Below are 18,526 nucleotides of genomic sequence, written 5' to 3' on the forward strand. Positions count from 1 at the left end.
GGCTATGTTATATAAATTAAGGTAAGGGGCTATTAAGGGGCGATTGAGAGGCTATGTAGGGGCTATGTTATATAAATTAAGGTAAGGGGCTATTAAGGGGCGATGGAGAGGCTATATAGGAGCTTTGTTATATAAATTTAGGTAAGGGGCTATTAAGGGGCGATGTAGGAGCGATGAAGGAGCGATGGAGGAGCGATGTAGGGGCGATGTAGGGGCCATCAAAGTACAATGTAATATAAATTTGGAGAAGGAGCGATGAAGGGGCTATGTTATATAGATTAGGGTAAGGGGCTATTAAGGGGCGATGGAGAGGCTATGTAGGGGCTATGCTATATAAATTAAGGTAAGGGGCTATTAAGGGGCGATGGAGAGGCTATGTAGGGCTATGTTATATAAATTAAGGTAAGGGGCTATTAAGGGGCGATTGAGAGGCTATGTAGGGGCTATGTTATATAAATTAAGGTAAGGGGCTATTAAGGGGCGATGGAGAGGCTATATAGGAGCTTTGTTATATAAATTTAGGTAAGGGGCTATTAAGGGGCGATGGAGAGGCTATGTAGGGGCTATGTTATATAGATTAGGGTAAGGGGCTATTAAGGGGCGATGGAGAGGCTATGTAGGGGCTATGCTATATAAATTAAGGTAAGGGGCTATTAAGGGGCGATGGAGAGGCTATGTAGGGCTATGTTATATAAATTAAGGTAAGGGGCTATTAAGGGGCGATTGAGAGGCTATGTAGGGGCTATGTTATATAAATTAAGGTAAGGGGCTATTAAGGGGCGATGGAGAGGCTATATAGGAGCTTTGTTATATAAATTTAGGTAAGGGGCTATTAAGGGGCGATGTAGGAGCGATGAAGGAGCGATGGAGGAGCGATGTAGGGGCGATGTAGGGGCCATCAAAGTACAATGTAATATAAATTTGGAGAAGGAGCGATGAAGGGGCTATGTAGGGGCTATGTTATATAGATTAGGGTAAGGGGCTATTAAGGGGCGATGGAGAGGCTATGTAGGGGCTATGCTATATAAATTAAGGTAAGGGGCTATTAAGGGGCGATGGAGAGGCTATGTAGGGCTATGTTATATAAATTAAGGTAAGGGGCTATTAAGGGGCGATTGAGAGGCTATGTAGGGGCTATGTTATATAAATTAAGGTAAGTGGCTATTAAGGGGCGATAGAGAGGCCATATAGGAGCTTTGTTATATAAATTAAGGTAAGGGGCTATTAAGGGGCGATGGAGGAGCGATGTAGGGGCCATCAAGTTGCAATGTAATATAAATTTGGAGAAGTAGCGATGAAGGGGCGATGTAGGAGCGATGAAGGAGCGATGGAGGAGCGATGTAGGGGCCATCAAGTTGCAATGTAATATAAATTTGGAGAAGGAGCGATGAAGGGGCGATGTAGGAGCGATGAAGGAGCGATGTAGGAGCGATGTAGGGGCCATCACAGTACAATTTAATATAAATTTGGAGAAGGAGCGATGAAGGAGCGATGAAGGAGCGATGGAGGGGCGATGTAGGAGCGATGTAGCAGCGATGTAGGGGCCATCAAGTTGCAATGTAATATAAATTTGGAGAAGGAGCGATGAAGGGGCGATGTAGGAGCGATGAAGGAGCGATGTAGGAGCGATGTAGGGGCCATCACAGTACAATGTAATATAAATTTGAAGAAGGAGCGATGAAGGGGCGATGTAGGAGCGATGGAGGGGCGATGTAGGAGCGATGGAGGGGCGATGTAGGGGCCATCAAAGTACAATGTAATATAAATTTGAAGAAGGAGCGATGAAGGGGCGATGTAGAAGCGATGGAGGGGCAATGTAGGGGCCATCAAAGTACAATCTAATATAAATTTGGAGAAGGAGCGATGGAGGAGCGATGTAGGAGCGATGTAGGGGCCATCAAGGGACTAAGATATATATAATAGTGAAGGGGCCATGAAGAGGCGATATTTAATTAAATAGCCCCTTGGGATAAGAGGACATATCATCTCCTCTTTAGAAGGGGCGATAAAGGAGCGATAAAGGATCATTTAATCGCCTCTTAGGGCAAGGGGCTATTAAATCGCTCCTTTCAAGGAGTCATAACATCGCCTCTTGTTATATGGGGCTATTAAATCGCTCCTTTCAAGGAGCCAATACATCGCCCCTTGTCATAAGAGGCGATCAATTAAAATCATCGCTCCATATGGAGCGATGTCATGGAAAGGACTATACCCAAAAAATGAGGTTTTGGAGGCTTTAGTGCTCAATTCCTAGTTATGAGCGAAACCGCCTATATTTTTTCTCCATATTTGATAAACTTTGATAGAAAAATACTTATTTCAAGGCTTTCTTGTGTAAGTTGTAGTTTTATTAAAGCTCGAAAAAAAGTCCATGTGATTTTCATTTTAACAAAATATGACTTTCACTATAAATGTTAAAAGTATGGAAAACTTTGAACTTTCTTTGTCTAGGAGTACATAGTGCTCTAGAGTAGACTTTGCCTCATCTAAAATTGATTTCTTCGTTTAAAATTTTAGAATTTCTATATTCCTTTCAGATTCTTTTTCTCATGAAGGGTCCACCGAAGCTACCCCCCCCCCCCTTCTTAATTTGATCTTTCAAAAATATGAATCTAGCTACAACATGGTGCTTTGCTTACTATGCGATACTCTTTTTTTTCTTTACTTTTTAAAAATTAGCATCAAAACTAAGTTCTTTTTCTTAGTGTGTTGTTGGTCCATATGCAATATGGGGGAAAACGCCTATTTTCAGTTGGGTATATCATCCCTATATAAAAGTAACAGGATCTGTGTATGTCTGTCTGTCTGTGTGTACCGAAGATTCTCATTAGCCGATGAACCGCTACAGTGTTGCTTTTCATAGTTCCTAGAAAGGTCACTAACCTCTCAAGAAAAAAGGCCCGCTCAACTTTTTCAATAACTACCGAACCAATTGAATTAAAAATTTTATGTGGTGATTATAAATGTAACAATTCTTTTTACCTAGATGTATAAGCTGGGGCTCAAACCCGCCAGCCGTGTTGAGCTGGGGCTGGTCGAGTCCGTCAGACACACGGTTGCGCGGTAACCTGTCCGCAGTCAATGAAACGCAGGAATGGAACGCGACCAAATCTGCGGTTATTTATAGGTAAGGGAATTTGTGTCAGTTTCGTTATTTGGCTCAAAAACTATGTTTACTTTTATCGAATTGTGATTGGTTTTTTTTGAAATTTTAAATACCAATATATATATTTCATAGATATTTAATATTTATCCTTAAATAAAAGTAACAGGATCTCTAAATGTTTTTACCGAAGGATATTAATAACCGCTGAACTGATATGTTTCTCCTTTACAATGTAGCTTCTCAAAGGTCATAGTACGATAGATTTTGCTTTTCAGTTTAGTTAGTTAGAATTTTACCGATTTCAAAAATCTGAAGATTATATCAAAGTTTGCAAATACAGAAAAAAAGTAAAAACAATAATATTAAAACAAGGAATATGATGCTCAAAAATAACCTTAAAAGGAAAAAAAGATTAGTAACTTATTATACAGAAAGAAAATAATAGTATTTCATAAAAAAAACGTTAATTTAATTAATAGTCAGCTACAAGTTCTGTATATATATGTACGTGCTTTTTTTGATCACTATTAATATTAAATATTGAATACAGACGGATATATCTTAGTTTATGCAAGCTACAATATTAAAATAAAATAATATAAAGAGCACGAGCTATTTGTAACTCCAAGCACAGGGTGGAGACCATACACCGACTTTAAATTGAGTCGGTAATATAAACACAGCCAAGTAGCTACAAAAGAGCATTAAGCAATTTGCTAGCAGACGAACACTTGGGCCAGGTAGTTGTGTGGTTTATACATCTATACTTTTATACATTTATTACTACAATAATAAAACAAGGATGACAACATCATAAAAGCGAAGCTCTTAAATAGAAGGACAAATGAACATTAATACTTATAGAGTGTCAGAATTGAATAGGTAGACTATTAATGTCTAAGTCTATACAAAATAAAGTAAATTTGTTGCATAACTGATTTAATACACGACTCTGTATAAGGACATTCTTACATTTTAGGACTTGATTATAGAAAAAATTAGTTGTAAAAAAAGTAAAAGTCACGATGTTTTAAATAGACGTACGGCCATTCTGGCAACGATTATAGAGTTCATACGCTTTCTAAATAGATAGGACAATTATAACATTTTTTAATTAACGAAAAAGCTAACCGTTACGGACGTATGGACCCTAATTATAGATAAGTTTTGCTTTTAAAAGCAACAACAAAAACAATGTAATAAATCTGGATAACTTTTCAACATTTTGACCTATATATCTTATTCACAGTAGGCTATAATCCTTATAATAAAGTAACATGATGTGTGTTTGTCTGTACCGAAGGATCTCGCTAACCGCTGAACCGATCGGGTTCTCCTTAACAGAGTAGCTTCTCATAGGTTCCGGCAAGGTTTATAACTATTTTTTTTTTTTTTTTGGGGGGGGGGGTACCACCACCCTCCAAAGAGAAATCGCCCCTAGAAAAGATCCCCCCCACAATTTTTTTTAAAAATAAAATTTTAAAAAAAATTTCCCCCCCAACAAATTCTTTTTACTTTTTCTTTAAAAATCTGAATTAAGAAATTGGGTTATTAAATTCTACTCTCCCCTCCTCAAGTGCTCCTAGAGGCCTCTAGGGGGCGTAGCTGCTAGTATTAAACAAAGTAGTAAGCTTTTTTGTGTCTATAACGAAGGATCTCTCTAACCGCTGTCCCGATATGGTACTCCTTTACAGTGGCGCTTTTTATTAAGTCCTTGCGTGGTTTTAGGCTATTTTAACTTATAGATAAGTCTGGGTATGATTTAGGATATTTTTTTTAGATGCTTGGGATGTAGCTGCTAGAAAAAACAAACAGAGTCTAAATTAATATAAGGTTAAAAAGAATTCCCAATAGGAGACCGTCATATTAATCTTCCTGCAGTGTTCCTAAAACTTTCTTTAACCTAACCTTTAAACTTCAAAATACGTAAGTGTTTAAAAGAAAGGTTGTTTGTTGTCCAGATGCAATATATACTTATACTTAGTTAGGAAACGATTATTTTTGCAGTTTTCTTTATATCTAGAAAACTTTCTACACTAAAGGATATATTACAATTTGGGTCTTACACCAGATTTTCACGTTCTCTAATATATTTAAAAACGCAGCGGGCTAAAACAAATATTATCCCATTGTACCCCCTTTACCCCTTCCCTTCCTACTGGATGAACGAACTGATCAATAAATGAGTTCCATGTTTGCAAGCTAAATTGACGACAATTTTCCCATGTCATAATATTCTACGTATGTTCTACATTCATTTCGACACTTAAATATCTAGCTAAAACCCGCCAGTTTTTGACAATTATAGCCATTCCCGAGGTTTTAATGGGCACATAGAGTGGGAAGAAGTTTTTTTTTATTAATGTGACTCTAAATCACTTTTGTTTGGACAATCAAATTCTACTAAATATCATGTGAAGTAAAACTTTTTGTACATCCAATAGGTTTTTTTTGTCGATATTAATGCTACCGGCGCCGATAATGGGCTAAACTTTTATTGTTTTCAATCCCGTTGGCCTATTTACCTGTATAATAATAAATTCAATTTGCGAATAAGTAGAAGAATTACCTGGCCTGACCTTGGGGATACATTTCCTGACACATCAACCAGGGATAAAATTATTTAGACTTTACAAAAATAAATAGATTAAAAAAAGTCGTGGGTATAGTCCATTTCGTTTTTTTTACAGTAGTTTTTCTCCTATTTCTAGCCCCTGCGGGGCCAATTGCCTAACCCTGTGGGGCAATCACCTAACCCAATATAACCTAACCTAACCTAACCTCAAATAACCTATCAAAAGCCATTTAAAAAAAATGCGTCGAATCGCCTCTTAAGGGGCGTTGCCACGAGAGGGACTATTTCCAAAAGTCTTGAGAATGTTGTTTTGGAATGTTTTTTCCCTCGCTATATGCCCATTACCATGAAACTTTCCCATGGTCATTTCTAAAGTTCCCTGAAAAAAAACCGATTGGTTAGGCCGTTCATAAGATCTTTAGTTTTCTACCCTAAAACATTCACATTATATTTTTCAGGATAAGGATAGTATAATAATGAACCATGTAAAAGTGAATGTAAATGTCCAACTGTCCGTAAGTTTTATGAATTTCTTGCTGATTTTCCCTTTTCCAATTGTCTTACAGTATATACTTTCCTTTGTCTGGTGGTTTCAAAATTTTACTTTCTAAGTAAATATTTTTTTATGACACTTAACAACTACTCTTTAATTATATATGGCCTTTTCCGTCTGTCCATGTATATTTTTTTGTGCTTCGCTACTAATATATGTTGTCATCCTTGTTTTAAGAAGCAGATTATAGTGATTAATAAAAAAATGACGTCATACATTACAAATGACCAATAATAGGCCAGTATACATTTTACCATTGGTCAATTACAATGCATACTAGCCTAATCATTGGTCATTTGAATTATATGACGTCATTTTTATTTGGCACTATAAGCTGGCTCTTGTTTTAAGCCTAAATCTTTATACCTTTTAAGCCCTGAATAGAAAGAGAAAATGCAGTTTGTGTAGGTAGGACAAAGCAACATTGAACATTAATCAAAATATGATCGATAATTGCAGAAATAAGAATGTTTCTACATTGCGACGAACCCCAATCTGTCCTACTTTGAGAAAGACGATTCCAGTGACGTCATATACGTTTCGGGAAATAAAAAGGGAAGGGGGGGAAGAAAATCTCTTCAAAAGAGATGGGAGAAAAGGGAAGAGATTTTCTTCGCCCCTTCCCTAAACATATATGACGTCACTGGAATCGTCTTACATTGCAACCCAATGAAGATGGTTATAGTGCCTATAAAAAAAATTATGTCATACTGGCTTACCATTGGCCAATTAAGATGTATACTGGCTTACCATTGGTCAATTAAGTTGTATACTGGAGTGCCATTGGTAATTTATTCTGTGTATTGGCCCATAATTGGTCATTTGTATTGTATGGCGTAATTTTTTTGGGGTCACTCAATAAAAAGAGTTATAGCAAAAATTGTACATCCAGAGAGGATAGCGACACCAAATTATAGAAAATATAGTTACCCAAGGCGTTTTAATCACTTTTTCTCATTAGTTGTCTTAAGACTTTGGGTACTTTTTATCTAATCTTGATTTACCTATAATAATAGACAAAATCAGCCCTTCCTTAGATATAAAATATTGGTTACGTTTAAGTTTAAGTTTTAAACTTACAATTAAATTGAATAAAAGTAACGAAATTTTTTAAGTCAACGAAAAAGATAACTTTATTGGAATATGTGGGTACCAGCCCAATGTCCACTCCATCCCTGTTGATTCCAAAAGTATTATACGTTATCTTATTCGTTGGCTTAAAAACTTTTATAATAATTTGATTGGTTGCTTTAAACTAATTGAGTCCAAACTTTTAAAACAATAATTGTAATGTAAAGAGGTGGATATTTTATCATCATTAGGGATGTATAAATTGATTTATCGTCTATTATCTTATTCATTAAGATATCTTCGCGTTGTAAGCTTTATTTTTTTGTAGGCTTAACACTCCTCCCCCCTCTAGTGTGGCAAAGCATCCATGAAACCATAACCTATCTGCATGCGTGTCCGTTTGTCTAACTAAAGAAATTCTAAATGTTTTCAATTTTCAGGGAAGCTTTCCAACTGTCGTAAAATTTATAATCATTTCCCCCCTAAAAAAACCTATGTGCATTTAAAATTTGTTAGTGACGAAATTAATATTTAAATAAAATTTTTTCTTTCCATTTGTTTTCATCCCAGAAAAAAATTAAAATCATATTGCTGTAATTTTTTTTACAGTAATGTATGAATACCTAATGTTAGACATTTAAGGTATAAAAAATAAAAGTTACATGGAAGGCAACCAGGGATCTAAAGGGATAAGACAATGGCCCATACATTGTATACATCCTCAATGATGACACACAAAATGACCCTATCTGTAAAATATATTATTGGTTAAAAAGTTTGGACACTCAACTTAATAAACCAACCAATCAAAATACATTAAAAGTCTCCAAAGTTGTTAAGCCAACAAATAAGAAAACGTAATTATAAATCTTTGGGGACTAGTTTAATAAACAGCCCATTGTCCCTTCTCTCTTTGGACAGCAACACAAAAAGTTGACTTACAAAACGAAAAAGAAAGAAATCTGGGGAAAGGGGATTATGCATCTGATGAAAAAACTATTTCATGCCAATATGAAGACATATAGCCTATTCTTTAACAATGTTGAGCACCTTAACCCCCCTTATTTTTAAACAAAATTTTAAAAATAATCAAGTGGGGTATTTTTTTGTTTGTTTGTTACTTTAGGTTCGGCCAGGTTATACTGGGTACTGCATGTATACTTGTATAGTATACGCCCCGCAGGGTTTAACCTCCTTGCAGGAGTATGTCATAGGGGGGGGGGGTATAGGGCAGTGTTTCCAGTGCTTAACAGGAGCTTCTTCGGGGAAGCACAAATGCTATAATTCAAATGTACAAAACTACAAAGAAATTTTCAAAATGTTATTGTCAAATTGTTTTTACTTCTGATATATAATCCCTTGTTCCGAGAAGAACAAAATAAATGCCATGTAGGGGGGGGGGGGGGGGGGCGGAAAAGAGAAAGTTACAATGAATGAATAAATTAAACGAAAACAATGATGACAAAATCCATAAAAAGAAAAAAATAAGGAAAGCATTTTTAAAAAATGGAATAGTAATACTTTTTGGGGGATAGTACATTTTGTACGGTATGGATATATATTCCCCATCCCTATAAATACCTTAAAATCACTAGAGGACCAGTAGGCATATTCTCTGACAAGCACAACGTTGTAATTTAAAGGGATACCGAGATCTTAAGGTGCTAACGGATAGACAGACAGTTAGATATACATCCTATTACTTCTTCTGTACATTCCAATTGATGATTAACAAAATTATCCCTCTTGATTAAAATTATTTTCTGAAAGTTTGGACACTACTAGTTTACTAGAATCAACCGATAAAATATTTCTTTAAATGAAAGTTATAAAACTTTGGGTACCAGTACAATTTACGGTCCAATGTCCCCTCCCCTCCTGGGATGTTTCTGTTATTATTGTATCCTAGGCATCAAACTTTTGTGATCAATCTTGTTACATCTTTACTCAAGAATACAGTGGATGTAGAATTTACGTGGATTATGAAAATTTAGGTTGCTAATAGTAATATGGATATTATTTATTGGCCATTTCGTTCATCCAATAGTAGGTGAGGGCATGGGGTAAATGATGTTGATGGGGGATGGGGCGTTAATTTAGCCAGCTACAAGTTTCACTTTTTTAGAGTACATGATAATCTGGTGTGAGAACCAAGTAATAACAAATTCATTGGATTGGCTAAGAAAAACTTTAACAGGGATTTTAAGGGGTCAGACAATTAGAAGTACAGTACACCCCCAATTAATAGACAAAATCACCCGTTCTACAGATTAAATTTGTACCAACCAATCAATATTTCATAAGAAATAATATTTCAACTTTAGCATATTCTGATTAATTTAATATTCAATAAATTAACGGATGGTATTCCTCAAAAAAATAATAAAACCTTATTTTAAAATAACCTTATAATAAGGGGAGGGGAGATTTTAGTTTGTTTACTTATTACTCTAATGTAGGTTAGTCTAGGTTATATTGGGGACTAGATAGCCCTGCAGTGCCCAAAGTCTAAGATAGTTAAAAAATGAATTTTCGATCCATTGCATTGTCCCATTCCTATATTCCTGTACTAGCAGCTAAGCTATTTCTTGGGGAGGGTGGTGTTACCCCCCAAAATATTTATAAACATTCTCAGGACCTATGAGAAGCACCCCTGTAAAGGAGAACCATATCGGTTCAGCTTTTAGCAAGATCCTTCGGTACAAACACACAGACATCCTGTTACTTTAGTATAAGGATAATATTTGAACTTAAGCATATTTTGATTCATTTAATATTTAATAAATTAACGGATGGTATTCCTCAAAAAAATAATAAAACCTTGACATTTTGAAATAACCTGATAATAAGGGGAGGGGGAGGGGAGATTTTAGTTTGTTTACTTTTTACTCTAATGTAGTAAGGTTATATTGGGGACTAGATAGCTCTGCAGTGCCCAAAGTCTAAGATAGTTTAAAAATGAATTTTCGATCCATTGTCCCATTCCTATATCCCTGTACTAGCAGCTACGCTATTTCCTGGGGAGGGTGGTGATACATTCCCTCAAAATATCTAAAACCTTCTTAGGACCGAGAGGCAGCTATCCTGTAAAGGAGAGCCATATCGGTTCAGCTTTTAGCAAGATCCTTATTTACATACATATATACAAACATACAGCCATCCTGTTACTTTACTATAAGGATTTCTATTTTAGTCCGCTGCCATCTGATCTTGGTAGTGAGTTGACCTGCGCCGCGGGGAATAAAGAAATTAGCTCTCTGCCCCTTGTTCAAGACAAGATCAAACTTCAAGTGTTTTGTAAGTATTATTTCCAGTATCGCTTTGAAACCGATTAATATCCGATAAATTAGAACAGGTTCTCAGCCGTACTGAAAAATTATATATAGCATCGTATTATATCAAATTTTCTACATGTATAATGGTAAGATTAAAACCAGTTTTATAGCCCGTGTCTTCGTCATCATGGGGCTAAAAACTGGTTTTAATATCAAAATTGTACATTTTCATATCCGCGGAAAGCTGTTTTTAATACGACACGACAAATAACTAATATTTACCCCCAACTAGAAAGTAGATGAGTTCTAATCTCGGTCATAACATATCAGTTAGGACTTTCAGACTAAGGTTGAGCAATGAAAGGGTTTGAAATTTACAATACAGGTCTGCCCTCCACGTCGTTGTCAACTGTCCCCAGAGGTATAGGTATTATATTTATGTGATAGCGTAATATTTCTAAAACATTCCTTCTTTCTTCTTCTATAATTAGGGTAAGTCCGTATAACGTCCGCCCGTAAATTAAAACATAAAGGAACTTTAACCTACTATTTATTAAATTCTACTAATTTTATTTTATTTTATCCATTTCTTACAAATAACAGTAAACTGTTCTTTTTTCATAAAATTGCAAATCAGATTGTGTATATAATAAGTTTTTGAATTAGAAACAATTAAAACAATCTTTCAAATTATGTTTGTTTCTATGGTTTTTTTCCTTTTTTAAAATTGCATTTCTAACTTTGAAACTAGCAATAATATATAAATCAAAAACACTGCACCAAAAGATTTGATCAAAATATGCAACAAAATACATGCATTTAAAAACTAGACTTTTTTTTTGTTTTGAATTATTTTTTTTTATGAATTTATTAAAGGCATAGCTTATATATTAGGGAGGTAAAGCAATCGAATCTCGGCTCCATAACTAAAGACTTTAAAATGGAATCTTCTTATGCCATGTCAGATGCATGACATTGATAATTAGATAAGGGTAAATGCCTTACCAAAAAACACACGTATCTCGTTAATATTCATAGTTTCAATTAATTTAAAGCAAAACTAATTAAACAACAATTTAAGGGCTTAATAAAAATATTATATTTTTATATCTCAAAATTAATGTTAAATAAACGGTTTCACTATCCCTAAGATAATATATTTTCAAATATAGATTCGAAACCGATTAATATCCGCCAGATTAGAACCGGTTCTCAGCCGTACTAAATAATCACGTATCGTATAGTATTATAGCCAGTTTTCTCCGAATATTAAAATAAAATCATAGAATTAGTACTAGTTTTGGTAGGCCGGGCCTTTAGCCACTTCATTTTAATATCCGCGGAAAGCTGTCTATAATACTATGCGACAAACAACTATTATTTCAGACCCGCCTTCAGTGGAGCTGCGGATTGGAAAAGCTATAGATGTCAATAATCTAAAGGAAAAGAAAAAATTGCAATTTTTAAAAGCGAAGCTTTTCTATAATTAGGGTCGGTCCGTCCGTCCGTACGTCCGTCAGCTCTTTTCGTTAATTTAAACAGGTTAGAATTGTCCTATCGATTCCAAACTTTGCATGATGATTCCTGTAGTAATTAAGTACAATTTAGAAAGCGTATCAACTCTATAATCAATACCAGAATGTCTGTACGTCCATTTGAAACATGTCGACCTTTTAACTTTTTTGACAACAAATGTTTTTATGTTACAATTAATCAATTCTTCTGATTTTTTGAAAACTGATTCCTATTACAGCAAGGTATAATGTTTTAAGCAAAGCATCTCTATAAACAAGTCTTAAAAATGTAAGTATGTCCTTAAACAGTATCATCTATTTATGCAGTTTTGCAACAAATTTACTTACAATATTGTTTGTACTGATGCATTAATATTCTGCTAATTCAGTTCTGACAATCTACAAGTGTTAATGTTCGTTTGTCCTTCCATTTCATAGCTTCGCTTTTATGGATGTTGTCATCCTTGTTATCCTTTTGATTGACACTGCCATTTGCAAGACAGGGATATAGGGGCAGGGATCTAAAGGGATAAGATAAGACCGATAAATTGATGTACAATGTACATCCCCAATGATAACACACAAAATTATCCCCTTTGCAGCGTAAAGTTATTGATTGATACGTTTGAACAATCAACTGAATAAACCAACCAATTGAAATTCACTGTAGTCCCCAAAGTTGTTAAGTTAATTAATAGAAAAACGTTATTAGTAAACTTTGGGAACTATTGAAATAAACAGCCCATTGTCCCCTCTTTGTAGGGGTGGTCATATTAAAGGAGTAATTCTTTTATCCTGATATAAAAGTAACAGAATGTCTGTGAGTTTGTCTGTCTATTTGTACCGAAGGATCTCTCTAACCGCTGAATCGATATGGTTCTCATTGCAAATTACGTGATGAGTGCTTGAATAGGATACTATTATTATCCTTCAAAATATAAATGTAACAAAATATTTTCTGTCTGTCTGTCTGTCTAAAGATCTCGCTACGCGATGGACCAAATTTGTTGGAATTTATATTAAAGCTTCTTATAGGTCCAGAAAAAGTTTATAAACAATTTCAGAGATGGTATCTAGAATGATAATGGAAAAGGTGGGTAGAATTGTATGTTTTGCTACAAATCATAATTTTTATACCATTTCCAAAATTCATTGAAAATTCTTTTTCTTTAAACCATGATATCAAAGAAAACTTTCAACTTGGATAGATATTTTTTCTGCATTATCTATTTTTATCAAAGATGTGACAAACATTACTTTTTATACATTGAGTAATACATAAAACCATAAAAATGTTTCAATAAAAGATGCTTTTAAGATTCATATGCTATCTAAAAGACAGTTAAAATGAGTTATTGCTTTGTGTTGTACTAGCGGCTACGCCCCTAGAGGCCTCTAGTGGCACTTTGAATGTTTTTTTCTTCAAATATTTAAAATTAGAGAAATAATTGGTTTATGTTTCGTTGAAGTCTCTTTTTTGGGAGGGGTAATTTTTTTCTAGGGGCGCTTTCTCTTTGGAGGGTGTTGGTACCCTCCCCCAAAATAGTTATAAACCTTCCCGGGACCTATGAGAAGCTACCCTGTTAAGGAGAACCCGATCGATTCAGCAGTTAGCGAGATCCTTTGGTACAAGCACATAAACACACAGACAAACAGACATCCTGTTACTTTAGTATAAGGATAGTATAGATTGATGGTCTGGCTTTTTAAGTCTTTTTTTTGTTTTTTTTTGTGGGATAATACAATCGACAATAAATTTTAGATGTCGAAATTACTTTTTTGGTACCGACCCCCAAAATGGTTTTATATAATTTACCCTGGACCTACATGAAACTTCTTTGGTAAAGCTAACTCGTTTAATGAAATCGTTATATACACTCACATTTAGACAGACAGACATATATAAATCCTGTTACTTTTCTATCAGAATAAAGCTGGCAGAGATTTATAGCTATTTAAGTGAATATATGACTGGCTAACTGACTTTGGCGGTTTTTAAGTAATTTGGATAGTGACGTCAAAATTCTATGTTAAAAATAAAATGAAAGATCATAAAACAAAAGTTTTAAAGGTGCTTTTCCACAAAGTGCCTGTCAAGCACTGATCCCCCCTCCCTTTTTTCAAATAGATTGAAAATAAGAAAAGGATAGTTGTTTGCCTACCTCATATACACGGGGCCCAAACCACGCAGTTCACAAACCTGCTGTGCGCTAACCCGGCGTGGCTTACCCAGTACAAAATATCAAAATATCACTTCACATTATTTTAATTTTTGTTTGTAATTATGGAGGGACGGGGAGGGGTTTCGGTGCTCAACTAGGCACTTTGAGGGAAAACGTCATTTGAACATCTATAAAAATGTGTTTTAAAAAGTTTTGTCAGGGAAATACTGTCAAATTTTGAAATATTATTGGATACATATTGACAATCTACTTTTACTGCCGAGCTTTCAGGGTTCTTGAGCCGCAAAAAAAATCCGCAGAAATAATCCCCATATTTCTTTAAAAAATGCTTCGCAACAGTAGCCGCTAATTTTTTAAATTTTATCTCTCTTTAGAAGAATTTTTATCCAAAAACAGAAGCTTATAGCAGCCAATTAGTTTTGTATATTTTCTTATAACAACAACACAACAAACTGCAGTTTAGCCGCGTTCTTTGCGGTTACTAACCCTGTGTACTTTTGTGTTTTATATCCTCTTACAATTGTTCACATAGGCTATTTTCTTTTTCATTCTTTTAAAACATAATCTACTTAGTACATTTGATTTTATTAATTTTAAATTCAAATCAAGATTAAAGTTTCTTTCTTTTCATTTTAAAAAAGCTTAATTAAAGAATGAAAACTAAAAATAAAGATTTCAGATTAACTATTCAGATTGTAAGGTTTTTGTTTGTCCATTAAGATTTAGTTATATATTTCAAAAAAGCTTTACAAAGTTAAATGGCTTAATTAACAATTTTAGCTCCCACTAATGCTACAGGCACGGTAGATTATAGAAACGGTTTATAAGAGAATATAATAAAAACTACGATAATAGACTTTGGAGTTGTCTTTACAGTATATCTTCGAAACCGATTAATATCAGTTGGATTAGAACCGGTTCTCAACCATAAAATTCATGCAATTTCCTCTAATATTGAATTAAGAATAATAAAATTAATACTAGTTTTGTTGGACCAGGCCTTCATCACCTTTGGGTCTAACAAAACTGGTTTTAATTTTCTTTTTACTTTCCGCGGAAAGCTGTCTATAAAACGCTGCGATAAATAACTATTCTGAGATGGTTACAAACAGAAATAAAAACAGTAGACATTGAAATTGCTTTTTCCTGTCAAACCCCAGTAGAAATATTCCAACTATTATCAATAAAAATTTATTCCTTCATCTTTCCTTTTCAAGGTTATGTCATAGTTAATTTTTTTATTGCTTTTCATCAGTTTTATGCCCCCAAGAACCTCTAAAACAATTGTCTTTAAACAGAGTTTTTCAGTACCTGTTCATGCTTCTCCCGGCCTATTTAAGCTTAAATCATTAAAATATAACTTTCCGTTGTTCTAATAATTAATTAGATGTCTATCTTCCAAAATGAAGTAGGATGTATGTGTTTATCCAAATGATAATTTAATTATCTTGGCCATTTTTTTCGGATTTTTAATTTCTAGACTTTCTATGGTGTTTATATGTTCAAAAAGACGTAACCATGATAAAAAATTACTATTTCAAAATACTAAATTTTCTTTAGAAATAATCAAAATGATTATAAGTAGGACATTTAATCATTGAATATGATAATTAGTTTTTTTTTCAACTATTATATTTTATCAATAGATTTTTTTTATGTTTTCTTTTAATCAAAGATTCTTATTATAATCTTATTAAAATTAATATTTATCAAACCATATTCTGGAATTTATTTTTTACGTTTTACTTGATATCTCATTTGATAATTCAAATTTTAAATCTTCCAACCGATGATCCGATCCATTATTATCCGTAGCTGCTTTATAATTTCAAATGTCTGTCTATCTAACAACTTTGTTACATAATATTCTATAGTTTATCAAAGTATAAATAGGAGCAAATCTTTCTATAATTAGGATCTGCCCTTCGCATTTCTCTGTTTCTCTTGCTATCCAACTTTTTCTCTCTTTCCATCTAAAAAAATTACGCCATTTATGTATTAACATAATTGTCCTTGTAAACTAATTTTAAAATTCGCTACTAAGAAACATGCCATCCCAGTTTCGTATTCAAAGAATTAGAAATTAAATTTTTAAATCAGCAAATTCATGGATTCCCGTGAAATCCTCAGTATAAAATAATCAAATCTAGGAAAAATATTTTTTTTCTGCATGCATTTTCATGGCAAAAACATCATGTTTTTAAAATGCAGATAATCAGATGGCCTTTAAAAAACAGCAAATTTACATTTTAATTGATAGTAGCGATTCCTAGAGGGGTGGAGGGGAGGTGGGGTGGTAAAAAAGAACACAAAAAACAGTCAGACATACAAACATCATAACTCTTATCATAAATTTTATAAACATTTAGGTAATTAAAAACTGGTTTGCCTTCTCTAAACTTTATTTTATTACAGCTAGATAAACTATTCTAAAAATTATAAATATGTTAACAATTTGACTTATAACAACAAACGTATAGTGTATAGAGATGTAAAACTCAGATAACTACCTGCTTTCAGTAGTAGGGACCTTTTACGGCTGCTAGAATATTGCTTTCAGCTCTTTTGTAGCGACTTGGCTGTGTTAATATTTCTTACGCTACTGGCTGATTTTCACCCTTTTCACATACAGTTATTTAACCACTGCCCCCTCTATTCTTTTACTTTAATTTACAAACTACACTATAATGAAATATTTTCTTTAGATAAAATATGTTTGAGTTACATTGATAGAATACTGAGTTTGACTGGAAATTGAGTTTTTTTTTATATAAGCTACAACAACAAACAACAAGAACATAAAAAAGCATAACTTTGTTTTATAGTATAAAATAAAAACAAAGAAAATTGAAAGTAAACTAGTTTTTTTGGGGATTTTTAGGTGACTCTGTGCTTCAATAATACATATTTCTAGTTATTCGTCTTTTTTTTGGATGAATTTAATAATAGTTCATTGTATCCGAAAAAAGGATGTAAATATAACAACGCATTGATGGTAAATTATTTTAGATTTTTTAGGGGCATTCGCGCTTCTAATATGAATTTCCCAAACAATACGTCTATCCTAATATAGAATATATAGTAAATCTTATTTTGTCTGTAGCTTAAGATTTAGATAGCTACTGAACCGATTGAGTTCTCCATTTCATGGAACTTTCTTATAGGTCCCTGGGCGGTTTTAGGCTATCTAATTTTTATATCTGAGTATGTTTTTCTTCGATTCGAATACTTAGCTCCTAGATGCTAGGAGCGCAGCCAACAGTTTTAAATAAAAACTTTATTGCAATTTTTGTGTGACCCAGGAAGGAGACGATGTATATTTTGAATGTGATATAAATTCTAACCCACCACCCTACAAAGTCAAGTGGCTTCTCAATGTAAGTATTTTAGTTTTGGTTGCCTAGCTTCTCAACAAGTTTGTCTGCTGGTCGGTCAGTTTTTGTGTAATTCGAGCATTGTTTTTTTAGATTAACAAGGATGACAACATCCATAAAAGCGAAGCACTGAAACGATAGGACAAACGGATATTAACACTTATATATTGTCAGAACTAAATAATCAGAATATAAATATATAAGAGTCGAAGCAAAATTCTAAGTAAATTTGGTTAAAAAAATGCTTTATACAGGATAATGTTTATGGACATACCTACATTTTTAGGACTTGATTATAGAGTTGCTTCGCTTATCACATTATACTTTGTTCTCCCAGGAATCAATATACCAAAAATCAGATCAATCGGATGATTTGATCACATAAAAATTTGTTGTTAAAAAAGTAAAAAAATCACCATGTTTAAAACGGACGTACGGACATTTTGGTAATGATTATAGAGTTGCTACGCTTTCTAAATCGTACCTAACTATTAAAGGAATCACCATGCAAAATTTGAAATCGATAGGACAATCCTAACATGCCTAAATTAACGAAAAAAGCTATCCGTTACGGACGGACGGACGGACGTACGGACGGACCGACCCTAATTATAGAAAAGCTTCGCTTTTAAAAATATCGATTGAAAGTTTAGTAACTGCTAGTTTAAAAAACTATTCAGAATTTTATAAAAGTAAATAAAGATTTGAACTAACGAATGAGGAAGCGTGTATATCAGAGTGAAAGGGGACAATGGGCTGTTTATTACCCTAGTTTCGAAAATTTTATAATAACATTTTCTTATTCGTCGGCTTAATAACTTAGGGGACTTAAGTGAATTTGATTGGTGCATTAAGTTGAGTGTTTAAACGTTTTA

The 18,526-nt window shown here is 33.7% G+C and overlaps 1 protein-coding gene across 1 annotated transcript in view; it reads left to right on the forward strand.

Moving 5' to 3' along the window:
- Positions 1–18,526, forward strand: part of LOC145331741 (nephrin-like) — a 103,458-nt gene that overhangs the window by 57,056 nt on the left and 27,876 nt on the right. Inside the window, exons 13-16 of the mRNA XM_080176574.1 lie at positions 2,987–3,127; positions 10,499–10,602; positions 11,967–12,020; positions 17,578–17,654. Of these exons, the coding sequence (XP_080032700.1) occupies positions 2,987–3,127; positions 10,499–10,602; positions 11,967–12,020; positions 17,578–17,654 (376 nt within the window). The remainder of the gene's footprint in view (positions 1–2,986; positions 3,128–10,498; positions 10,603–11,966; positions 12,021–17,577; positions 17,655–18,526) is intronic.

The sequence above is a fragment of the Acartia tonsa genome, chromosome 11 (genome assembly GCF_053477335.1).
Source record: "Acartia tonsa isolate MP-2025a chromosome 11, ASM5347733v1, whole genome shotgun sequence".
Lineage (NCBI taxonomy): Eukaryota > Metazoa > Arthropoda > Copepoda > Calanoida > Acartiidae > Acartia > Acartia tonsa.